This window comes from Bos javanicus, chromosome 8 (assembly GCF_032452875.1).
Source record: "Bos javanicus breed banteng chromosome 8, ARS-OSU_banteng_1.0, whole genome shotgun sequence".
Taxonomy (NCBI): domain Eukaryota; kingdom Metazoa; phylum Chordata; class Mammalia; order Artiodactyla; family Bovidae; genus Bos; species Bos javanicus.
The window spans coordinates 110,597,607-110,623,336 of NC_083875.1; the positions used below are offsets into that span (position 1 = coordinate 110,597,607).

The 25,730-nt window shown below is 51.3% G+C and overlaps 1 protein-coding gene across 8 annotated transcripts in view; it reads right to left on the minus strand.

The window, feature by feature from the left end:
- The window catches only part of CDK5RAP2 (CDK5 regulatory subunit associated protein 2), a 182,635-nt gene that overhangs the window by 123,705 nt on the left and 33,200 nt on the right, over positions 1-25,730 (minus strand). For all 8 annotated transcript variants that reach the window (XM_061426676.1, XM_061426677.1, XM_061426679.1 and 5 more), the window contains exons 6-11: positions 15,924-16,047; positions 12,906-13,060; positions 7,339-7,501; positions 6,182-6,235; positions 5,245-5,364; positions 2,436-2,528 (exon numbers count right to left, since the gene is read on the minus strand). In XM_061426676.1, the coding sequence (XP_061282660.1) occupies positions 2,436-2,528; positions 5,245-5,364; positions 6,182-6,235; positions 7,339-7,501; positions 12,906-13,060; positions 15,924-16,047 (709 nt within the window). The remainder of the gene's footprint in view (positions 1-2,435; positions 2,529-5,244; positions 5,365-6,181; positions 6,236-7,338; positions 7,502-12,905; positions 13,061-15,923; positions 16,048-25,730) is intronic.

Below are 25,730 nucleotides of genomic sequence, written 5' to 3' on the forward strand. Positions count from 1 at the left end.
TTACTGCATGTGAATCTACAATTATCTCAAAATATTGGTTTTTCTTAAAGATCGGCTAGATCTAAAAAAAAATCAGGATTGGTTGACCTATGTATACTGCTATGGCCAGAATGTTAAATGAAAACAAGAGATCATAGAAGAAAATACACAATGCTGCTAGTTAATTTTTCAAAGGTGACGCATGTATACATGTGCGCTTTCAAAGAGTTAAGGTGTTAACAGTGAACATCTTCAGATGTGAGTTTACTGGTGACTTTTATCAACCTCTTTCCACCATTTTAAATATCTTATGAATTTCTTGCGATGTGCAATGCTACTTTTATAAAGCCATGCAGGGGGTGGAGGAGGCATAACACTGCTTCCAATCTGAAAATACACTGTTCAGATGGCTTCAGAGGCGGCACAGCCAGGCCGCACTGCAGTCCTCAGAGTCACCCTATGATTAGGACTCACGTCTCTGCGCTGTGGCCAGAATCCGAGAGTCTGAACACCGCTAACCGCCGCTCCACAGTCAGGCTCAACGCCAGCCTTGTGAGCTCTGGCTCTGACGCTACAGTTCGTTCAAATCACGTAACATCCCCAAAAGGTCCTCAAATGTCAAAGACAATGCATTTTCAAGGGTCTGTCCAATATTCACATTGTATACACCTTGTAATTAATGAGCCAATACAGGGGTCTGGTATGCGTTTATTCACACACATGATCAGAGTGGAGAGAGCACAGATTTGGAAGTCAGACTCGAGTTGAAGTCCTAGCAACCTGTCAAACAGGGGAACGCTCTACCTTCATGGCTAAGGATTAAACGAGTGCTCTCTGAACAGCCAACAAGCCAGGCAGAACCTGAGGCGTTTTAACAGTGTCTGCTCTTCACACTTCTCAAGATGAGAAACCTGGCCGACGCCAAACTACAAGACCTCAAAAATCACTCTGACAGTCCTTAGGACTGAGGGTTATGAAACTAACGAACACACACAATAAGTCAGGGTAACATTTGAGTGGATAAGACTTTTCTATCCATCAAGGGCCAACAGCAAGTAAAATATCACAGCTCTTATAAGGATATCTGGTCTTTGCTTATCAATTGCCAACATATATTTTTTTCCCTAAGGAATGGGTAATATGGATGGTTTTCCTGAGAATTCAGCTTTTAAGGCTTGTTAATTTCTAAGCAAGTAAAAAAAAAAAACAAAAAACGAAAAACTCAGTGCAAAGTATAATCTTGGCTCCATTTCATCAACCACCACCAAAATAGTTGGGAAGGCAAGGCTGAAAATCCCAAAACAGAAATGTATCTCTCCTTGCAATACACCAGGATTGAAACCAAATTACTTCAGTTACTCTTACTGTGAACCAAGGCTCTGAAAAGATAAGGCATGGGATATGAATCTTAGGAACCAAGCAGTCTTTAAATTAGATTTAACTCCTAACTTCTACTTTATAACTAAAAACAACATAAGCGGGAGACGTGGGAGGGGAGAGTTTTAAGGTAGTATGGGCTTCATCAGATGATGGAGCTTTATCGATTAACCAGTTATTAGTAACAGGTAAACACTGTATAACATGGAAAGAAAATGCTAATTCCAAATACAGAAGCATATTTAACAAGAAAGACGGGCGACCAGGGGATGAGCAGCACGAGTCCTTGCAGGCCCATGTTGGAGGGAAAACAGAGAACAGGCAGGTCAACTAACCAAGGCTTGGAACAGATATCTGCCCAGGAGCAGGAAGCCCGGAACAGCCAGGCTCAGAGGGGAGGTAGGGAGGTACAGGGAAGAGCACAGGCTGGGGCGTGAGACCGACTCTGGGGTCACATCCTAGCTCCTTCCACTACGGTGACCCTGAGCAAGCTACTCGATCCTCTGAACCTGGATGTCCTCAGCAGAGAACAGGGATGAGAACAGTGCCTCCCTCAGGGGGCTGCTGGGCAGCCTCACTGGGCTGATCCACGGGGCGCAGCGCTTGGCACATAGAGCATGTTCAACAGAGGCCAGCTGTTAGGATCAGCAAGTACTGCACGTAAGTCCTGGCCCTCACAAGGCTGTGTGACAGTGAATCAGCTGCGTACTCTTGCTGAAACTTCAAAAAACCCTCAAATACAAGCGGGGTGGGGGGTGAAAACTGGCTTCCCCACCGGGTTGTGAAGGTTAGATGAGATAATCCACACATCTCACAGTCTACTCCAACTCCTGAGCTAGGGCACTCGGCCCTACGCCCGGCACTCGCACCGCTGGGCGCAGCCGTCACCGTCTTCATGTCAGACTGACGAGGGGGCTGGCGAGCGGCCCACAGCTGCGGGAGAAGCTCCTCTAACCGGCTGAGCCAACTCTGTTCTCACGACCTCTCGGAGCTCCCTGGGCTCCTTCTAGCAGCACGGTCCTGACCTCACAGGGGTAAGGATCACAGGGAGGACCACTTCAAACAAAGCTGACACTTACCTGGAATTTCTGGGTCTGTGCTTTCTGGGGGGCTTCTTTGGCTTTAGCAAAGGCAGCACTGAGCTCTTCGATTTCAGAGTTAAGTTCTTCAATCTGGGTAAAAATAAGGAAGAGTAGCTGAGTGTGCAACTGGGATCTCCTCTCTCTGCATGGCCCAGACGCCACTCCTGCTGAACTGGGAGCCCTTATCACTGAGGGCTCTGTAGTCAGAACAGTGGGACTTCTCGTGCGACTGGCCGCTAGCTGGACGACGTTAGGACAGGCGCTTCACCTCTCTGAGACTTCAACCCCTCAGTGGTAACACGAGGATGCCACACTCACCCCACCGAAGCACTGTTAGGCTTCAACAGTGTGACGTGTACAGGTGCTAACTTGATGTCCCGCTCACGCTGAGGGTTACTATTGGGTTAGCCAAAATGTTCCTTCGGGTTTTCTAACCATCCTACAGAAAACCCAAACGAACTTTTTAGTCAACCCGATAGTACTGTTCACAGAGATGACCCACCACACCACCCAGCCTGGCTCCTCCCAGAACTCCACCGCCTCCAGTGACCTTCTCCTATGGCCCAGACTCAGCCACAAACTCCCCAGCCAGCCCCTGGCCTCTGCGAGAAGGCACCTGCTCCACCACCTGGGGCCCTGCACAGCAGCGAGCTCTGCCTTCAGCTGGGTCCCAAGCTCCCAACACGCGACATGGACACGGACTGCGATTATGAACCAAGCCTCCGCTGCAGCTGACACCAGTGGCTACTCACACTCCTGCCTCCTTGGCTTCCCCAACCCCGGATTCCTGGTTATTAGTGTCCTGCCCCTGCGCCCACCTTCCTCTCCTTATCTGTGAAACTGTGCACCCCTGCAGCCCAAGGCTCCGCCTTCCTGCCCACCCTGTGCTCTCCTTGGGTAAGGAGACCAGCTCTCAGAATTTCACCCACACGTGTAGAAGACTGACTCCCAGATCCACACCTTCAGGCCCGGGCCTTCTCCAAGTTTGGGACTGGCATGTCGACTGCCTCCTGGACTTCTCACCTGAACAGTCCAGGGGCTCCTCCGAGTTGGTACCTTGTAAACGGTATTCTTGCCTAGGAAATCCCATGGACACAGGAGCCTGGCAGGCTACAGTCCACGGGGTCGCAAAGAGGCAGACACGCCTTCGTGACTGCACCACCACAGACAGGCTCATCACCTCCAGGGCCGCCCCGCCTCTCCGTGGCCCTCCGCGACCTGCGCTTGTAAGGGGGCTGGTGGGAGCACCACAGCCCCAGGTGTGCGGCTAGAAGCCGCCCCATGCTGCTCCTCCTCTCAAGTCCTGCATCTCATCACCAAATCCCCCAGAGTTACTTCTCATTTTTCATTATTTCCAATCTGACTTCTTGAATAAGCCCCACCCCTCCCCTCCTACTTGCTGTGATCACTGCTGACTCGGGCTTTCTGAATGGGGGGCTAGGGGCTCGCTTCAGCACTGGCCTCCCTGCCGCCATCCTCTCCCTCCCGCCACCCCGTCTGGATACAGTCTCATCCCTGGGGAGGGGAGTACAGTCACACGCCTCCTGCTCCAGAGCCTGCTACCCGAGCAGCTAAACTCACTGACTTCCACCACCACTGCCCCACGCAGCCTTGCTGGCTCCTTCTCTCGCCTCACTTAAGCTCTGTACGTGACGCTCTGACAGGCTTCAACTGTTTTGCTTCTGCAAACACACAAGGAGCTCTTTCCTAACTGAATGCTCTGGCCAGCGTTCTCTTCCCTGCATGAGGCGGCTCCGCATCTCCACCTGCCCCCCAGCTAACTCTTGGTCCCCCTCTAAGATTCAGCCCGGACCCCTGCTCCCAGAGGAAGCACTCCACCGCGCTGCTCAGAAGCTCCAGAAGTCACTGAGGGTGACCGCGGTGGAGCTCCCACATCCACTCTAAGCGGGACCAGGCCCCCTTCCCTCCACGTCACAGCCGCCTGCGCTCCCCTCAGTCCCGACCCCTCATGCTGCCTTTTGTCTCCACTAGACTTTGTCTCCACTATCGGTGCCCAGCAGTGACTGAGACGTAAGAGATCACGATCCTCACAACAGGAAGAACACAAAGAACCCCCAGGCACCACCTTGGATCCCCAGGGCAGCGAGCCAGGCAGCAAAAGTCAAGGGAGACTTCCAGGTGGTGTGACTGGGGATACGGCGGTGCCACAACGCAGACAAAAGCGAGAGAAAATGCAGCATCGCGGTGGGATGAGGGGTGGTGAGGGAGGTGCTGCGTCTGATTAGAAAGGACCAACGGGGAGGGGCCTGTGAACCATCCAGGTGAGACGTCACAGCCACGGCCTTGTCTCCCAAACACCGTCATCTCAATTTCCTGTCGTCTTTCAGAGGATTGGACCTACTCTCCAACATGGTAGCCACTAGCCACTTGGGCTCTTGGAGACTTGAAACGTGGTCTGTCTGACTTGAGATGTGCTAAGCCTATTCGGACTTCAAAGACAAAAGTCGGAGTTTAAAAATGGTAACTACCTCATCATTATTTTTGTTTTCCGGCTTACATGGTGAAAGGATAACATTCGAACCTCACTTGTTTCTTTTTACCACCTTTAATGTGGCTACTAGAAAATTTTAAATTGCATCTGTAACTCACATTATATTCATACTGGACATCCCTGGATTAGCCTCTACAGAAGAACTTCTAACGGACAATACAACCCTTCCCCTACTTTCCACACTCAGCTCAGCTCTCTTATAAACTTTTTACCTAAAGCTAAAAATTTAGGGTAAGACAGGCCAGTCACAGAAGCTAACAAAGAAAAATCTAACTTCGGGTGTATCCGACATACCTCTTTTTCCTTCGCCTTTAATGCCATGGTTAGACCCTGAATGGCTTTATCCCTCTTTAAACTATTTTTCTTTTCCGTAGCAATTTCTCTTTCCTTCTCCCTCAGGTCTTCCCGAAGTGCCTAAATTAGATTAGAAACAGATTCACTAAGTTGACGAGTTCTAACCAAAATGCACTGTAAATACATCTCTAAAAGCACACTCAAACGCAGCTGTTCCATCCTCCTCCTGTCAACCTGTGATTAATGCTTCCAAGTAGCGCTGAGCGTCGCTCCCGGTTACCGCGTTGCCGCTCACGGCGACGGGGATGGGTGGAGAAAGGGAATCAAATCAGTTAGGATGGTGACAGCTAGTCCCATGGGAAGGACTCCAGTGTCTTCTGGAGCCTGAATTCAGTCACAGCAGAGCCTCGGAAACCGTACCGGGTTATTTGGGGGAAATAACAGATCATTAATTTCACTCCTTAATGCCTCAAAAGCTAGCAGAGAATTCGGTTTGATGGAGACTGAATATATGCATTTAGAGTCTGAGTTCATTTCTAATCACCACTGCCTCCCTCCCGGGCTGTTCTGAGGATCAAATGAGATGATGGACATGAAAGCGCTTTCTCCGCTGCAGGCAGGACTCGGACGCGGGCAGCTGGGCCCGGGGGACCCCAGCGCAGCGGCTCTGCAGTCGGGCCGGCGGGTCTGAATCCTCGCTGCACCTGGGGACGGGACCTCGCCTGTCTGAGCCTCCTGGGTCACATCTGCAAACGGGAAGGCCCGCTCCACCAAGTCATCGCCAAGGCTACCAAGCCCTCTCTCACGCGCCTTCGGCGTAGCTGGCAGGCAGTGGCGCTCAGTGCCCACCACCGGCCGTCACCCAGAACTGCCTGCTGCACCCCGGAAAGAGCCGAAGGACGTCCTCAAGACACTTGCAGAAACGGCATCAACATACCTGGATCCTCTCTTCAAAGCGACTTCTCTCCTGTTCCCGCTCCATCTGTGCAGCCTAAGAAAAGGCATTCATTGGTGCCCGGAAGGAACCCACGAACCAGGAGCTCCCCCAGAACAGTGAGAATGAGCGCTCCATTTACGTTCTGTCTCCGATGCTGAGGCTCTCACGAGCCCAAGCATCCACTCTTTACAGCTCACCTGAAGTCTGCCCGAGGGAAGAACGCAAAGACAAGTACCCCCACCGGCTGACGACCAGCCCCATGGAGCACGAACCAAGGAGCTGCAGGAAGCGGCAAAAGCCACTACTGCACAGCACGCAGGGAGCAAGAGGGGCCCGAGGGCGGGGCGGACGCAGGCCCATCACGGCCAAAGGCAGCCAGGGAGGCTACCGAGCTCACGGCTGGGTCAGGACAAAGACGAGCCTGCTCCACAGAAAGACTGAGACGCTCCACGCACTCCAAAGCGTCCCCGGGCATGAACGGACCCGCAGCCACCCTGGGTCCAACCAGAACCAGAAGATTTCCGCCGGGGCTGCCTGCACCTCAGGGCCTGCCCACCTGCGGCCGTGGGAGCCCCAGGCATAGGGCAGGGGGCCCGGGGACTACAGGGTCTGTACCAGCGACCCACCTCTTGGAGCCAGGGAGAACAGAACAACTCTCTGAGTGTGTCTCTACATGAGCTCCGCCTCGCAAGGTGCCAAGATTAACCAAGGTGGAACGCTGACCCCCCCACTCCAAGTACAGCCAGGCCCCGAGGCAAGTTACTTCCGTTCCCCACCGCCTCTGAAGCTTCAGACCAGACCTCGCCTCAAGCCCGCCTCTGACCCCAGCGACAAAACAGGTACATACCATGACACCACCCTTCAAAAAATCCGACGGATGAGAACAAATTTCCCAGGCAACAGCGTATTAACACATGGTAAAACAGAGGCGTTCGGGTATGGACTGTATTTTTAACCAACTCTACAAACACCCGAGACTGGAAAGAAAAAAACTGCCAGGGCCCCTGGCAAAGGAGGATTTCTGCTAATTCCTCAGCTCACGACAGGGACCTGGTATTTTGAAGGCCAGAGTGTGTGACTGTGGGGACTGAATATGCACTCATCCCACAGGGGGGTCCGGTCAGGTAATTAAAGCCCCCACCCCCGCCATGCCTCACCTCAGCCTCACCCTCCCCATCTCCCCTCAGAGCAGCAGAAAGTCCTTTGAGTTCTCCAGACGACACGGTTTCATCAGGAGATGCCATCTGAGATTTCTCCTCTTTAAGGCACTGAATTAAAGCATCTTTGCTCTTCAAAGACAGCTTCAACTCCTCAATCAGTCTGAAAGAGAACACAATTTAAATATTAATTCTAAGCTGTTCCCTCAGCTCAGTGGAGCAGGAGGCAGGAAATGGGGCCAGACACCTTCAAAGAAGACATGTCCGGAGGACTGAAGAGTTGCGTTTTGCAGGTGGGAGACTAAGGGCCAGAATTCACGGGGCATCAGCGGTCCCCTCACCTTCAGCCCAGTCATGGCCAATCTACCCCCTGAGCAGCCAGACTATGGCCAGATCGAGTCACCCTCCTCCTCAAAGACTTTCATCAGCCCCCACTAGCGACGGCCATGGATTATGAATTTGGGCCAGGTCGGGGCAGGGGGGCGGGGGGTGAAGCGGGAAATCTTCTCTCCCAAGGAAATCTGGCAGTGAGGCTAAAGAAACAGGACCGACAGAGATGAGCTGCTGCAGTGATAATGAAAACAAGGAGTGCATCTTCCAAGGCTTCTCAGGGCAACGTGTAACAGACTGGCTGCCAAGGTAAAGGGCCAGCTCCTCAGCAAGGCACTCGAGACCCTGGCTTAAGGGCCAAGGCAGCCGGCGGCCCTGCTGACGGCCACCCTCTCCGCCCCAGGGCCTCTCCAGGGACCTCCGTCCTGCGGCTCGAGGCCCTACCACACTCCGTCTACCCGGAACCCCCTCACAACTCTGCTCCCACCCCCACCTGATGGATGCCCACCCATTCACCGCCCATGGTCAGCCAGGCCCCCTCAGGTAGAGCTGAGCACATCCCTCTTTGGGTCACCGAATTATCCCTTACCCTGTAGGAACTGCTCCCTGACCTCAGCCAAGCTATTTAACCTTTGAGTCTGCATTCCCTCGGCTATAAAGTGGGGACCACTCGCTTCTGTGGAATGAAGATAAGCTATTTAAAATGCTCCATCACCCCAGGCACACAGCAGACCTCGACAAATAGCAGTGGCTATGATTACTTTAAAAAAAAAACATTCAGCAATTAGCATTTTGTTGGCGGACCCTCAGAAGAGTCTTTCTAGCTAAGCCTAGGAAGCACCTCGGTAGGATAAAAGAGCAACGGCTTGGAAGTTTCAGAGCTTCCTGAGCACCGGAGGTAAAGGGCAGGCGTGAGTAAACGCAGCTGAAGCACCTAGCAATGCGGATTGGAGCATCTGAAAATCCACGTCCACCTATACGAGTCCTGCACCGAAATCCTAACCCCAAAGGTGATGGGATTAGGAGGTGGGGCCTTTGGGAAGAGCTGAAGTCGTGAGGTTAGAACCCTCCTGAGCGGCAACATGAATGAAGCTGCAGAAAGACTCCGTAGGCCGGGAAGCGAGGGGACACAACGAGAAGCCTGAGACCCTGACGAGGACCCTGGTCCAACCACGCTGGCACCTGGCCCTCGGACTCCCAGCCTCCAGACCTGTAAGAAGTGAGCTTCTATTGTTCGTAAGCTGCCCAGTCTGTGATGTTTTGTTATGGCACCCCAAAAGGACTAAAATAATTGAGCACAGCGGGAGCTGGCAGCTTGGGGGCAATGCCCCCCAAAACTTGGAAAGAGGAGTAAGACTGCTCTCTAGGGGTTCCAACCTGAAATTATCACACAGTCAACTAGAGAGGCAAAAAGTCATCAAACTGCACTTAAAACGGACTTGTTGTGCTGCATGTAACTTATACTTCAATAAAACCGACCTGCTTTAGTTGCCTTAAGGTGACTTCCCCGGCGGCTCAGACAGTAAAGCGTCTGCCTGCAATGTGGGGGACCAGGGTTTAATCCCTGGGTTGGGAAGACTCCTGCGGGCAGGAATCCCTCAGAAGAAATGGAGTGGCCATCATGGTCAACAAAAGAGTCCAAAATGCAGTACTTGGATGCAATCTCAAAAACGACAGAATGATCTCTGTTAGTTTCCAAGGCAAACCGTTCAATATCACAGTAATCCAAGTCTATGCCCCGACCAATAACGCTGAAGAAGCTGAAGTTGAACGGTTCTATGAAGACCTATAAGACGTTTTAGAGCTAACACCCAAAAAAGATGTCCTTTTCATTATAGGGGACTGGAATGCAGAAGTAGGAAGTCAAGAAACACCTGGAGTAACAGGCAAATTTGGCCTTGGAATACGGAATGAAGCAGGGCAAAGACTAATAGAGTTTTGCCAAGAGAATGCACTGGTCATAGCAAACACCCTCTTCCAACAACACAAGAGAAGACTCTACACATGGACATCACCAGATGGTCAACACCGAAATCAGATTGATTATATTCTTTGCAGCCAAAGATGGAGAAGCTCTATACAGTCAGCAAAAACAAGACTGGGAGCTGACTGTGGCTCAGATCATGAACTCCTTATTGCCAAATTCAGACTTAAATTGAAGAAAGTAGGGAAAACCACTAGACCATTCAGGTATGACCTAAATCAAATCCCTTATGATTATACAGTGGAAGTGAGAAATAGATTTAAGGGACTAGATCTGATAGAGTGCCTGATGAACTATGGACGGAGGTTCGTGACATTGTACAGGAGACAGGGATCAAGACCATCCCCATGGAAAAGAAATCAAAAAAGCAAAATGGCTGTCTGGGGAGGCCTTACAAATAGTTGTGAAAAGAAGAGAAGCGAAAAGCAAAGGAGAAAAGGAAAGATATAAGCATCTGAATGCAGAGTTCCAAAGAATAGCAAGAAGAGATAAGAAAGCCTTCTTCAGCGATCAATGCAAAGAAATAGAGGAAAACAACAGAACGGGAAAGACTAGAGATCTCTTCAAGAAAATTAGAGATACCAAGGGAACATTTCATGCAAAGATGGGCTCGATAAAGGACAGAAATGGTATGGACCTAACAGAAGCAGAAGATATTAAGAAGAGGTGGCAAGAATACACAAAAGAACTGTACAAAAAAGATCTTCACGACCCAGATCATCACGATGCTGTGATCACTCACCTAGAGCCAGCCATCCTAGAATGTGCAGTCAAGTGGGCCTTAGAAAGCATCACTACAAACAAAGCTAGTGGAGGTGATGGAATTCCAGTTGAACTATTTCAAATCCTGGAAGATGATGCTGTGAAAGTGCTGCACTCAAGGAGGAAAAGGGGACGACAGAGGATGAGATGGCTGGATGGCATCACCAACTCGATGGACGTGGGTTTGGGTGAACTCCGGGAGTTGGTGATGGACAGGGAAGCCTGGTGTGCTGCAATTCACAGGGTCGCAAAGAGTCAGACACGACTGAGCAACTGAACTGAACTGAACTGGGAAGATCCCCTGGAGAAGGAAATGGCAACCCAATCCGGTATTCTTGCCTGGAGAAGCCCCTGGACGGAAGAGGCTGGCAGGCTACAGTCCATGGAGTCACCAAGAGTCGGATACGACTTCACCTTCTAGTTACCTTAAAGCAAGTTCTAGACTGGGATGGAAAAGGAGCAGATTGTGGCGAACCCGGAGCCCCCGCCCCGCTAAGAGAGCAGCCTTGGTCCAGCAAGATTCTGGCCCAGCCCTGCTGCTCGGGGCGGAACAGGATGATTATATAGGCAGCTGTAGAAGTCCCAGGAGGGGTTATGTGCTGTGCTGTGCTTGGTCGCTCAGTCGCGTCCAACTCCACTCGAGCCCGTGGACTGCAGCCCGCAGGCTCCCCTGTCCACGGGATTCTCCAGGCAAGGATATTCGAGTGGGTCGCCATGTCCTCCTCTAAGGGACCTTCCCAACCCAAGGGTCGAGCCCAGGTATCCCACATTGCAGGCGAATTCTTTACTGACTGAGCCGCCAGGGAATACAGACAGAGCAAGCCTAGGGAACCTTCGGGGGCCACTGCAGCTGACAACGGCTCAAGGAAGCTACTGCAGCACAGGCCTGCTACCAAAATAAAAGCACGAAATATGCCCCAGGTCATCCAGTGAGAGAAAAAACACGTCAGCACCCTTCTGCTGATTTGAATAATCAGTGCTGACAGTCCTGGTTTGACCTCACAGGGTCAGACACTCTCCTCCCCAAAACAAAGGAGGAGCTAGTGATGTAAGCCTGACCTTTACTGGAAGAATGAGGAAGAAAGCGATCTTTCCCCTCCCCCGCCTCCAACTCTCTTGATTATAAAACTGTAGCCCACTTATTCCTCGGGACAGAGCCCTCTTGCCTGACCACCTCCATCTCTCACAAGCATCTTATATTAATAAATCTACTTCTTGCCTATCACTTTGCCTCTCGCTGAACCCCTTCTGAGCTGAGACACAAAGAACCTGAGCCTCAGTAAGTCCAGACACCAGGTGAGTGATTCTAATTGAAAGAGGGTGGGTTCAGATCCCAGACTAGATTTTAGCTGGGTTTGAGTAAAGTCGAGCTCAGAGGTGCGAAGTTTTGCTGCCACGCCTTGCAGGTTTTTAAGAGAAACTGGAAATCTAGACTTTCACATGAAATTAGATTTTTTCTTCCTAATGTTAGCAACAAATTGAAAGTTACCAAAATACTGTGTAGGCCAAATGTAAGTGTCTGTGGGCCGTATTTGACCTAGAGACACAGACTAGACGTAAGGTCAGATTGAAGGAAATCAAGCGGCTAGATCACCTACCTTTGAGAAGGGTGGTGAGAGCCCAGGACACAAGCGAGGTCCTCCCAGGGCGGGCTCTGCTCAGTGGCGGCCGGTCACGTGACAGATCTGGACCCACTTCACCAGGGCAGGACCACAGAGCCCTGTTCATCCAGCTCTGTGCTTTGGAACTCACCTCTGACCTCAGCTTAGCTTCCTGGGCAGGCCCACCTCCGGGGAGGGAACACACTGGCTCTAGCCCCAGGAGAGTCCCACCACAGGGAGGGCCGAAGCAGAGCCAGCAGAAATCAGAGCGGCCCCTCCCCCCAGAGACAGCTGCACATGCGTCTCCGGAGTTACTAGCTTGTTCCACCTCGTGAGCAATATGTCTATGCCCTCCAAGACTGTTTTTCCCTTTTTCCTTTGGCTACCAGGAAGCTTATGGCCAAAACCTGGATGCTAAATTTAGTATAAGCAGAACTTTTCAGCATGAATTTCTGTCTACTAACCCCACCTCTGTCCTCATATCACTACCCTATTCCTTCTCCTTTCATCCTAATTTTATCCCTAGTTTTCTCACTGTGGGGACCAAGGAGAAAAAGAAGGGAACAAGGATAGGAAGGGGGTGACCCCTTCCCTTGTTTTGGATCATGCCGTGCTATGCTAAGACACTGCAGTCATGTCCGACTCTTTGTGACCCTATGGACTGCAGCGCAGCAGGCTCCTCCGTCCATGGGATTCCCCAGGCAAGAATACTGGAGTGGGCTGCCATTTCCTTCTCCAGGGGACCTTCCCAGCCCAGGGATGGAACCCATGTGTCGTGTCTCCTGCCCTGGCAGGTGGGTTCTTTGCCACTAGGGCCAGCTGGGAGGCCCTGTAGTGGATCACGCGGCCAGACAAACGGACATCGGAGCCTCACGGGGGTGCGAGCCCACCTGTCCTTCCCTTCCAGGACCGCAGCCATCTCCAGGTCCCCCTCGCGCATCTTCTTCATCTCTGAAAGCTTGCTTTCCAAGCTTAGTCGCAGAGCCTTCTCTGATTCTGTCCCAGCAAAGGCCTTTTCCATTTCTGCTTGGGCGGCTTTCACATCCTAGAGTTAAATTAAATGCATTTGATGCAATTTTTCAATACAATTGGGAACATTTTGAAAGGAAATTGGATTAAAACATAAATATTTATGACTTTTTCTCCGGCACATTTCCCCTCCCTGAATTGTACTACACATGGGGAGAATCAGTAATAAATACATTCACCAGCCATTCTCCCCCTCTTATATCCTGAAGAGTAACAGGCATTTCCAGTGGAAAAGACTCTACAAGAACCGTATTTGGGGTTTTGAAAAATCGGATCAATATTTACAGCTTCAATGAGTACAAAGAGAAATGTGCTTCTCAACACCTAAACATACATAAATTCCTAAGAGTCACCATCATCCCCATACACGTTCATCCCACACCCCACTGCCCCTCACTATTTTTTTTTTTAAGATAATGACTACACGACTCGAAAGTACATTTTCTAAACCTCCAAGGTGATTTAGGTGGTGAGAAACTCTATGTTCTTCCTGAGAGCTCAGAGAAGCCAGAGGGAAACTGTCTAGATGGCGTGGGCAGCGTCTGTGTGAGGGGAAAGGTCCTGGTGCTCAGGAAAGTCGCCTGACGGTGGGTCTCAATCTGTGAGCCCTCAGCCAGCAGCCTCTGACTGCGCCACACAGAGGGAAGTCAGATCGAACCGGGCTCAAAACCCAGCTCTCCCACTTACTCGCTGGGTGACCTCGCGTAGCCCCTAACCTGCCTGAGCCCGTCTCCCAACCTGTAAGACAGGGATAGGAACCTCGCTGGCGGTCCAGGGACTAAGACTGAGGGCTCCCAGTGCAGGGGGCCGGGGCTCGATCCCTGGGCAGGGAACCAGAGCCCACACCCACAACTGAAGACCCCACGCGCCTCAGCTAGGGCCTGGTGCAGCCAAATAAACAATTAAATAAACAAGAAACAGAAAACGAATGAGCACCATCTCTCCAGAGTCGCTGGAGACTCTGTCACATGCCTGCTGCATCCCAGGAGACTCCACAAATGCTGGCTCCCCTCCCTGCCCCAGCCACAGCATGTCCTCCACCACCGCCTTCCCAAGAGGGCGAGAGCCTGAAGATCTCAATGGCAGCTGGGGAAAACTTACCAATGTTCTGAGACAAAAAACAGCAGAACCTATTATTTGCTGAGTGCCTGCTGATGCCAGGCTTTGAGCAAGGAGCTTCATTCATGTCATCTGTGATCCTCACTCAACTCCAGGAATTACAGCCTGAGAGACAGGCTGGGGCAGCTCAGCCGGAAGCACTGCAGCCAGAGCGCCCGGCACCCACCCGGCACCCGCGGCCCCGGGGTTCGTTCTCAAAGACGGACAATTACCTCGTACATCTACTGAAGGGATGAACGAAACCCGTGTATGAAAAGGCTAAGAAACCCTTCTTAGGTGCGCGACACGTGGTGTCTCAGACGTGGTAAGCCCCATAAATCGCTGGTTCACTGCAGGTTATTACAATCACTGCAGGGCAGGTGCCTTCAGCCTCATTTCACAGACGAGGCAGCTGAGCCTCAAGGGGCACATGTCTTCTCCACGGTAACAAACCGGTGACTGAGCAGGAATTCAACCCCGCACGCCAGGCACGCTGTTTCCCTAAAACGCGGGGAGCACGAAACCGGGAAACCCAAGACGACTGAGCCAAGAGGTGAAGTTTCCCGAAGTCTCAGAATTACGTTTTAACTTCAGAATTCGTGCTCGAAAGACTCTCCTTTTGCTTTCAGCTCAGCTGCTTATGATCCAGACTAGGTTCCCCGCCCTTCTGAGCCAGTCTCCTCATCTGTATTTTGGACCTACACACCCCCCTGGGGCTGCTGTGAACAGGAAGAACGGAAAAGACCGTTATCAACCGCAAAGCACAGAACAAGCGGATCTGCTGTTTCCATCCAGGTGTCATCGCCCCTCTTACCTGCTCAGAAGAATCAAGGTTACAGGTAGAGAAAGTGAGATGAAATGAAGACTTCAAAGACCAAGAATGAAGGAACTGCTATTATTCCTCAGTACTAGCTTAACATGGAGGAAAACTTTCTAACACCTAGGAGACAATATATTTTGGCCAAGAAGCTTCCTGCCTCCCACCAGTCACAGGCAGCACCTGGCTGAGAGTCGGTGGGAGAAGGGGCCACACGAGCGGCTCCCCAAGAAGAGCGGTCAGGGAGCATGGGCAGGGTGGGGGCCGGAGGCTGGGCTCTGGGGCCGGGGCCGCGCGGCCACGCGAGTCAGGAAGCCCGGCTCCAGGCTGAGCTGTGTTAGGTGGGCCCTCCCCTCGCTGGGCCTCAGCTTCCCCTTCTGCAAAGAGACTGAACTAGATGAGAAGAAGGGTGGTGTGGCAGCCGAAATACAGGCTTTAGAACCAGCAGCTGTAAGTTTAAATGGGCTTCCCTGGTGGCTCAGTGGTCAAGAATCCTCTGCCAATGCAGGAGACACAAGAGAGCCAGGTTTGATTCCTGCGTCGGGAAGATCCCATGGAGTGGGAAAAAATGGCAACCTGCTCCAGTCTTCTTACCTGGGAAATCCCATGGACCGAGGAGCCTGGCGGGCTACAGTCTATGGGGTCACAAAGAGACAGACACCACTTAGAGACTCAACAACAAGAACGTCCAACCGGGGATTAAGGCTGGACTCGCGTTTCTCTCTGTCCCTCCGTGCCCTCATCTGCAGGACACAGATGATCAAGGGCGGCGTGCAGGGTGCGCAGGTACGGATTCCACACGCACAGCGCCCAGAGCAGGGCTGCAGCCAGGAGGCACTCAGGAGGGCTCTTGCTTCTGCTGACACCCTGACAGGTTACAGAGAAGAGGAAAAGGAACAAGATTCTGCCCCCTCTGTTATGAACCCACTGTGACGAACAGTCTCCTCAGGGCTCGCAGACTCGCCTCTTCTAAGAGGTGTATCCTCTTGGTCAGGACATCTTCGACCTGGCGGACCTTCTTCTGAGCATCTTCCTTCACCCGCTGAACTTCAGAGCCGCCCCCTCCAGCGAGGCTCTCAACTGCTTTGCTGTGAAAAGAAGCAGAGGCGTGAAATGCACAAGAGTGACAGTCACATGGCGACTCCAGGGGCTCCAAAGAGACAAAGCACATCTGCTGGCCCCTTCTCCCACAGACCTGTGCTGCGCTTTTTTTTTTTTAATATTTGTAATTCACAAGCAGAAATAATGTAATATATAAATGTATTAATCATGCAGTACAACTTCAACCTACACAATGTTATATGCCAAGTATATTTCAATTAAAACACGTAGATGTGATATCTGTGTATGTGTTTATATGTGGTTTGTATACTATCCAGTGATTTCCTTAGGGTCAATTCCTAAACACGGAATTACTAAGTTAAAGGATAAGCACATTTTCAAGACATCTGACAGCTACTGCCAAACTCCCCACCACAAAACTTCCGATAAAGCACACCTCCACCACTGGCAGGAAGGCGGAGAGCAGGCGTGACGAGCCAGCGTGCAAGGAGCAGGGTGCAGGGGACTCCCGCGGCCGCCCAGTGGTTAAGACACTGCACGGCCACTGCAGGGGGCACAGACTCAAACCCTGGTCAGGGACCGAACGTGCCGCCTGGTGCAGCCACAGAGAAAAGAAAGAAAAGGGGTCAGGAAGCAAAGAAAACAAACCTGAGGGCAAAGGTCGGCCACTGGAGGGAAAGCGTCTCAAACCCAGCACGACCGTTCTGTAAGCACCAGCGGCGACTGCGGGCCCAAGGGGAGGGGGTCACCCGCTCCTCGCACCCCCCCACCTCCAACACAAAACCCAGAGCTCATGCCGCTGGGCATCACGGGGTGCCCGCTCCACCTGACCAGCGGTGGTGGGGCTGGCGCTCCAGGACCAGACACGGGGCCACCACCACTGATGGCCTTTCCTTTTGGTTTTCAAAAGAGAAAAACAGGGTCAGATGTGAATTTCTGAGACACAGACTCAGAGCAGTTCTCATCGGGTTTCCAAAGTGGCTGCGGATTTCCGGAAGGCAGAATAATAAAGGAACGGCTCCACCTAAAGCTCGTTTTTCAGAAAAACGGCAAAAGAATAAATCTATTCATCGCCAGCTTCCCGTGCCCTACTTAAGAGTATATAACATTTTTCCAACCAGGAGCCACGTGAGCAGACACTCTCGTGCACAGGCCACGTGCGTTTCTGACTGAGAACAATGGAGAGTCAAGAGGGCCATGCTTGCCATCCACATCTCAGACACGAGTCGCTGCAAATACAGACTCCATTCCTATCTTGTTCCCTGGTACCAACAGGCCTTCGGAAGCCCCCCACCCCGTATCATGATATTATTTTAATGGAATTCAATGTGAACGACTGCAAAGAGCGAGCAGGGGGTCTGGGGCTGAACAGACCTGCTTCCAAATTTTGACTCTATTATGTCCTCAGTGTGACTCTGGCTAAACTACCTCTTACACCTCGGTTTCCTCATTTGACAAATGAGATGATTACCTCTTAGAACTAACATGCTAACACGCGTGTCGCTCCTCTGATCTGAGTGCTGCCTGCTAGCCCGTGTCCCTGAGGACAGCGGTGCTGGCCCCTGCTGAGCGGCGCTGAACGGCCTCGCTGCCCGCCTCGGCGGGTGTCTGAGCTAAGAACAGATCCTCGCGGGCTGGGACTAAGGCCACCATGGCCACCTGCCAATTAATGCCATGAGATGTCCTCAGGTCCCGCCCAATCCCCTCCACCATTTCCTGATCAGGACTGTCTGGGATTCACTCCTCAAGAGGCATTATACACGGCTGAAAGATTTCTGTTTTAAAAGCTTTCCCCTCCTGAGCCTTGAACACAGGATTTTTCCAGTCCCAAACTTCCACTGACTACCACAAATGTTTTACCCCTTCGGTTTTACAGGAACTTCTGTAGAAAACCACTGGCTCCACCACCCTCCCCTCCACCCCACGCCACCTCCCCCCACAGCCAGCAAGTGCAAATACCAGCCACGATCAAACGTCTGTGTTTTGCAGTCTGCATCATACACATGGTCAAGAGGCTGACTACAATTTTTAACAAGTACTGGCATTATTCAATTCGGGTGCGTTTTAGTTATGCCACTAAAATGTATTCCCAATAATAAATGTTCCAACTTTTCATTTCTCATCTTTGTATTTTACAGTTACTGTAGCAATAAAATTTATACTCAGCAGTATGGTGCAATTTTCCCCTACTAATGGAATTATTATTTTTGTTTGTGTTTTAAAGCCACAGAGATAAAATTTACTCTTGACAATATGTCTGCTTTTGCTCTTAATGCTCCCTTATTGTAACTGAGAAATATAATAGTAGAAAGCCAGAAAACATATATGTTTACTGCACGGCAAAGTGGAGCGAGCTCCAGAGGAAATCAGCCCCAGTTCTGCTGCCAGAAGAACTGGGCAAGTCCTCCCATCCGCTGAGCCTCAGTTTTCTCTTCACTCAAATGGGAATACTGGCTGCCTCAAATAGCTGTTATAAAATCAGATGCAATAAAGCATGTCAAGTGCCAGGCCCAGGATCTGGGCCACAGTAGGACCTCAATAAACATTAGTTCTTGGAAGGTAGAAGGGAAGCTCAAGAGGGAGGGGTTACATGTAAACTTACAGCTGATTCACACTGCTGTACAGCAGAAACCAAAACCACTGCAAAGCAATTATCTTCCAATTAAAAATACACGTTTTTAAAAAACGTTAGTTCTCTCCTTTCTTTATAGAAACTTCTCTTTACAGAATCTGGTGCAAGAGATGAGACAGACACCAAGACCGAAGGAGAGAAAGGGTTTAGAGAAGCGGCTCTAACCCAGCTTTCCACCCAATACAAGAAAGAACTTTTCTGGGAACACCACCCTCGCTATCCTTTTTAATCCTCAACATTTCCTCTTGATTCTTTCTATCCTAGAGGTGGTCTTTAGGAAAAGCAAGGCCTTTTCCTGTAACTGATGCTGGGCAGTTCAGGGCCAGGGCAGGTACCTTCAGCAGGTGCTCAGTGGATGCAGCACAGAGCCACGCGGCTGCGACCGGCGCGCCAAGCGCAGGCGGCTGCGACCGGCGCGCCAAGCGCAGGCGGCTGCGACCGGCGCGCCAAGCGCAGGCGGCTGCGACCGGCGCGCCAAGCGCAGGCGGCTGCGACCGGCGCGCCAAGCGCAGGCGGCTGCGACCGGCGCGCCAAGCGCAGGCGGCTGCGACCGGCGCGCCAAGCGCAGGCGGCTGCGACCGGCGCGCCAAGCGCAGGCGGCTGCGACCGGCGCGCCAAGCGCGGCCGAGAGGAGCTACCCCACGTCCGAGGTCAGGGGCAGAAGCCGGGAGGACCCCATGCCTGAAGGGTGGCGGCCAAGAGGAGTTACCCCACGTCCGAGGTCAGGGGCAGCAGCCGAGACTGCCAGACTGCCACGGCGCAGGAACGGCCGAGAAGAGCTGCCCCGCGTCGGAGGTCAGGGGCGGCGACGAGAGGAGTTACCCGCGTCCGAGGCCAGGGGCGGGGGCCAGAGGAGCAACCCCACGTTCAAGGCGCCTGCGCGTGTGCAGGAGGGCCTAGAGGAGCTATCCCACGTTGAAGGTCAGGAAGGACGGCGGTGAGGAGATACCCCTCGTCCAAGGTAAGGAGCAATGGCTGCACTTTGCTGGAGCAGCCGTGAAGAGATACCCCACGCCCAAGGTAAGAGAAACCCAAGTGGACGGTAGGTGTTGCAACAGGGCATCCGACGGCAGACACACTGAAACCATACTCACAGAAAACTAGTCAATTTAATCACACTAAGACCACAGCCTTGTCTAACTCAATGAAACTAAGCCATGCCCGTGGGGCAACCCAAGATGGGCGGGTCATGGTGGAGAGATCGGATAGAATGTGGTCCACTGGAGAAGGGAATGGCAAACTACTTCGCTATTCTTGCCTTGAGAACCCCATGAACAGTATGAAAAGGCAAAATGATAGGATACTGAAAGAGGAACTCCCCAGGTTGGTAGGTGCCCAATATGCTACTGGAGATCAGTGGAGAAATAACTCCAGAAAGAATGAAGGGATGGAGCCAAAGCAAAAACAATACCCAGCTGTGGATGTGACTGGTGATAGAAGCAAGGTCTGATGCTGTAAAGAGCAATATTGCATAGGAACCTGGAATGTCAGGTCCATGAATCAAGGCAAATTGGAAGTGGTCAAATAGGAGATGGCAAGAGTGAATGTCAACATTCTAGGAATCAGCGAACTGAAATGGACTGGAATGGGTGAATTTAACTCAGATGACCATTATATCTACTACTGTGGGCAGGAATCCCTCAGAAGAAATGGAGTGGCCATCATGGTCAACAAAAGAGTCCAAAATGCAGTACTTGGATGCAATCTCAAAAACGACAGAATGATCTCTGTTCGTTTCCAAGGCAAACCATTCAATATCACAGTAATCCAAGTCTATGCCCCAACCAGTAACGCTGAAGAAGCTGAAGTTGAACGGTTCTATGAAGACCTACAAGACCTTTTAGAACGAACACCCAAAAAAGATGTCCTTTTCATTATAGGGGACTGGAATGCAGAAGTAGGAAGTCAAGAAACACCTGGAGTAACAGGCAAATTTGGCCTTGGAATATGGAATGAAGCAGGGCAAAGACTAATAGAGTTTTGCCAAGAGAATGCACTGGTCATAGCAAACACCCTCTTCCAACAACATAAGAGAAGACTCTACACATGGATATCACCAGATGGTCAACACTGAAATCAGATTGATTATATTCTTTGCAACCAAAGATGGGGAAGCTCTATACAGTCAGCAAAGGAGCTGACTGTGGCTCAGACCATGAACTCCTTATTGCCAAATTCAGACTTAAATTGAAGAAAGTAGGGAAAACCACTAGACCATTCAGGTATGACCTAAATCAAATCCCTTATGATTATACAGTGGAAGTGAGAAATAGATTTAAGAGCCTAGATCTGATAGATAGAGTGCCTGATGAACTATGGAATGAGGTTTGTGACATTGTACAGGAGACAGGGATCAAGACCATTCCCATGGAAAAGAAATGCAAAAAAGCAAAATGGCTGTCTGGAGAGGCCTTACAAATAGCTGTGAAAAGAAGAGAAGTGAAAAGCGAAGGAGAAAAGGAAAGATATAAACATCTGAAGGCAGAGTTCCAAAGAATAGCAAGAAGAGATAAGAAAGCCTTCTTCAGCGATCAATGCAAAGAAATAGAGGAAAACAACAGAACGGGAAAGACTAGAGATCTCTTCAAGAAAATCAGAGATACCAAAGGAACATTTCATGCAAAGATGGGCTCGATAAAGGACAGAAATGGTATGGACCTAACAGAAGCAGAAGATATTAAGAAGAGATGGCAAGAATACACAGAAGAACTGTACAAAAAAGATCTTCATGACCCAGATATTCATGATAGTGTGATCACTCACCTAGAGCCAGACATCCTGGAATGTGAAGTCAAGTGGGCCTTAGAAAGCATCACTACGAACAAAGCTAGTGGAGGTGATGGAATTCCAGTTGAGCTATTTCAAATCCTGGGAAGATGATGCTGTGAAAGTGCTGCACTCAATATGCCAGCAAATTTGGAAAACTCAGCAGTGGCCACAGAACTGGAAAAGGTCAGTTTTCATTCCAATCCCAAAGAAAGGCAATGCCAAAGAATGCTCAAACTACCGCACAGTTGCACTCATCTCACATGCTAGTAAAGTAATGCTCAAAATTCTCCAAACCAGGCTTCAGCAATATGTGAACCGTGAACTTCCTGATGTTCAAGCTGGTTTTAGAAAAGGAAGAGGAACCAGAGATCAAATTGCCAACATCTGCTGGATCATGGAAAAAGCAAGAGAGTTCCAGAAAAACATCTATTTCAAAATCTGCTTTATTGACTATGCCAAAGCCTTTGACTGTGTGGATCACAATAAACTGTGGAAAATGGGAATACCAGACCACCTGATCTGCCTCTTGAGAAATCTGTATGCAGGTCAGGAAGCAACAGTTAGAACTGGACATGGAACAACAGACTGGTTCCAAATAGGAAAACGAGTTCGTCAAGGCTGTATATTGTCACCATGTTTATTTAACTTATATGCAGAGTACATCATGAGAAATGCTGGACTGGAAGAAACACAAGCTGGAATCAAGATTGCTGGGAGAAATATCAATAACCTCAGATATGCAGATGACACCACCCTTATGGCAGAAAGTGAAGAGGAACTCAAAAGCCTCTTGATGAAAGTGAAAGTGGAGGGTGAAAAAGTTGGCTTAAAGCTCAACATTCAGAAAACAAAGATCATGGCATCCGGTCCCATCACTTCATGGGAAACAGATGGGGAAACAGTGGAAACAGTGTCAGACTTTATTTTTCTGGGCTCCAAAATCACTGCAGATGGTGACTGCAGCCACGAAATTAAAAGATGCTTACTCCTTGGAAGGAAAGTTATGACCAACCTAGATAGCATATTCAAAAGCAGAGACATTACTTTGCCAACAAAGGTTCGTCTAGTCAAGGCTATGGTTTTTCCTGCGGTCATGTATGGATGTGAGAGTTGGACTGTGAAGAAGGCTGAGCGCTGAAGAATTGATGCTTTTGAACTGTGGTGTTGGAGAAGACTCTTGAGAGTCCCTTGAACGGCAAGGAGATCCAACCAGTCCATTCTGAAGGAGATCAGCCCTGGGATTTCTTTGGAAGGAATGATACTAAAGCTGAAACTCCAGTACTTTGGCCACCTCATGCAAAGAGTTGACTCACTGGAAGAGACTCTGATGCTGGGAGGATTGGGGGCAGGAGGAGAAGGGGACGCCAGAGGACGAGATGGCTGGATGGCATCACTGACTCGATGGACATGAGTCTGAGTGAACTCCGGGAGTTGGTGATGGACAGGGAGGCCTGGCGTGCTGCGATTCATGGGGTCGCAAAGAGTCGGACACAACTGAGCGACTGATCTGATCTGATCCACACAAAGGCCCCAGGAAGCAAGAACAGCGGAGAAGCCAAGACTCAGAAGCCAAAGACCCGGCCACTAGCCAGGGCCCCTGCCCTTTCCACGGGCCCTGCCTCCACTCAGGTAGGGGAGCAGACTCGGGTCCTCACCAGGTGTACAGTCATGCTGGAGAAGTGAGAATCACACGCAGGAAAATCAAGTACCCAAAACCTAGCGCTGGGCTACAAGTCAGGGACTCCAGTCCTAATTCCAGCTCTGGTCTTTCTAAGCGGTTTTGCTGCACTCTTTCCCTTCTCCAGACCTGAATTCCCCTCCTTGATGAAAAGGAGGTTTCTGAGAAAGCTGCCTAGCTCCCAGGATAATGATGGAAGGTGAATGAGCCTGAAAGCATCTTATCAACGGTGAAGTGTGATGTGCATATGGGATCATCACGGTTGCCAGAGGAGTTTCCGGAGGGGCTGAGGTGGGGCCCGCAAGCAGCCACAGGACTCAGCCTGGGCCTCTACGGCGGGGAGGCGGCAGGAGAGTCACCGGGGCCGGCAGCGAATGGGGAAGCAGAGAGTCCTGCCAGGGCAAAGCCAGAGCCGCAGGGGCAGGGCATGCTTAGTATCTGCGTGCCATTTGGGACGAGGCGCTGGTGGAGAGCAGGCTGGAGCAGTGGAGTCACTGTGAATATTCTTACGTAGAAACTCTGCCCTGGGAGGCTTCCTTGACATCACTCTGCCTACCCCTTACCCAGCCCTGTGGACTGTGCTTCCCAAATGTCCACCCAGTCCCTGCCAACAGCTCATCACGAGTCTCTCAGCTCAACTACTGAACTCACTTCCCTGCTTCCACCCCGGCTCCCCCCACAAAACATTCCCCATTCGGCCTCCAGAGTGACCTTTTTAAAAACAAAAACAAAGCCCTGATTGTATCAGTGGCTTAAAACTCATGACTGTTTTCATGGGATCTCAGGATAAAAGACCAAAATCTCTAGCGTGGCCTCAAGACCCTGCAAGACGAGCCTGAGCCCCGAGGCACGCTGGATCACCTGAGACGTGCACACCCCCGTCTCCTCCAAGACTCTCCCCTCTTCCCCTTAAGGCCTACTTGCCCCCAGGATCATCGCAAACGCCACCTCCCCGGCCGCAGACCTCGTTACGCACCTACGGCCGCTGCGCTTGCTCTCACGGCACCCTTTCTTCTCCGAGCTCTTTTCGCAATTTGTATTTACAGATCTATATTTCCAAGTACTTGATCCCCACCACTGCTGCCAGAATGTAAGCCCCACCTGTCTGTCTGGACCGCCGCTCTAGTCTCAGGAACCTAGGCCAGTACGGCACGTAACAACTGCTTGAGAAATATTTTCTGAATAAATTAATTAAGCTGATCAGATCAAGAAAGGGCCCCAAACTCCAGTCTAGGCCCTTGGGGAATCGATGCATACAAACGTGGGCACCAGCCATGGAACGCTCAGCCCGGTGTGCTGGTATCGAGGCGTGCGCGTAGCCTTTGTGAGTCTGGGTCTCCATGTACACACGCCTGGCTAGAAACAAGTCCTGGCCAAGATCCGCAGCAGGCAGGGCGCTGAGCATGCAACAGACCGAATTCTACTACTGGTTTCCCGGCTTGGTAAAGTCGATTTGACTCCCTGCCCAGAGAACGACGTTGCTCCCAAACAATGACAAAAGCAACCAACGAAAACAACGCATTAGGGAGCCCCTGGCAGCCCAGTGCTTTGGGCTCGGTGCTTTCAGTGCCGTGGGCCCGGGTTCCATGAGAAACCAAGATCCTGCGAGCCACACGGCAGAGAAAAGGCAGAAACACCACCACCAACGGGTTAGTCTGGTTCACTCATTCATCCATCACTCACCCACTGAGAAGACAGCACGTGTGCAAGGTCAGCGCAGCCCGAGAAGCCTGGACCGGGGCCATCTAGCCTCCCCCGAGCCCACAGCCGTCCACGCTGGCTGCCGGCTGGGCCACGGCAACAGGGACCGTGGAGCCCGGCCCAGCGCAGCGCAGCTGCAGGCGTGTTTCAGCCGCTCGTCATGTCCAACTCCGTGACCCGTGGACAGCAGGACCCTCTGTCCATGGGATTTCCCAGACAAGAATGCTGGAGTGGGTTGCCATTTCCTTTTCCAGGGGATCTTCCCAACGTGGGGATAGAAACCTGCATCTCCCGCCTTGCAGGCAGATTCTTCACCACGGAGCCACTGGGGAAGCCCTCGCAGTGCAGCTGTGCCCCAGGCCGCCGTGGAGCTCCGCCACCAGGACCGCCAAAGCGGGACCACACGAACTTCCAGCCGGGCCCTCGGTGGGTCAGCTCCAGGAAGTCTTCAGCATCTCTCAAGTGAAACTCAGCACACTCTCGTGTCGCCCCCGTACTCATAAATGCGCTCTGGCACTGCGCCCCCATCAGACCCGTTTACATGCTCACCACTGCCCGTGCACTCTGAGTAAGGGGAAGTCTCTTTTCAAATCCGCAGCACATTTACCTAAGAAATGCTTATGCATGAATGAATAACCAGTTGAGACACAGACTCTTCTCTGAACTGTGACTGCTGGTCAATAAATATTTAAATTAATTGATTAAAATAATAGTTTTCTATTTGTTTAATGCAATAGAGCCCTTCCTTTATGAAATACTACAAGGGAACCTAGTACAGAAAACACACACAGAAACTAGTGACTCTGGCTGAAGCCCCCACTCTGCCCCCGAGCCTCGCCCACCCCGGGGGTCAAGCCCCACACTCCGCCCCCGAGCCTCGCCCACCCGGGGGGTCAAGCCCCACACTCCACCCCCGAGCCTTGCCCACC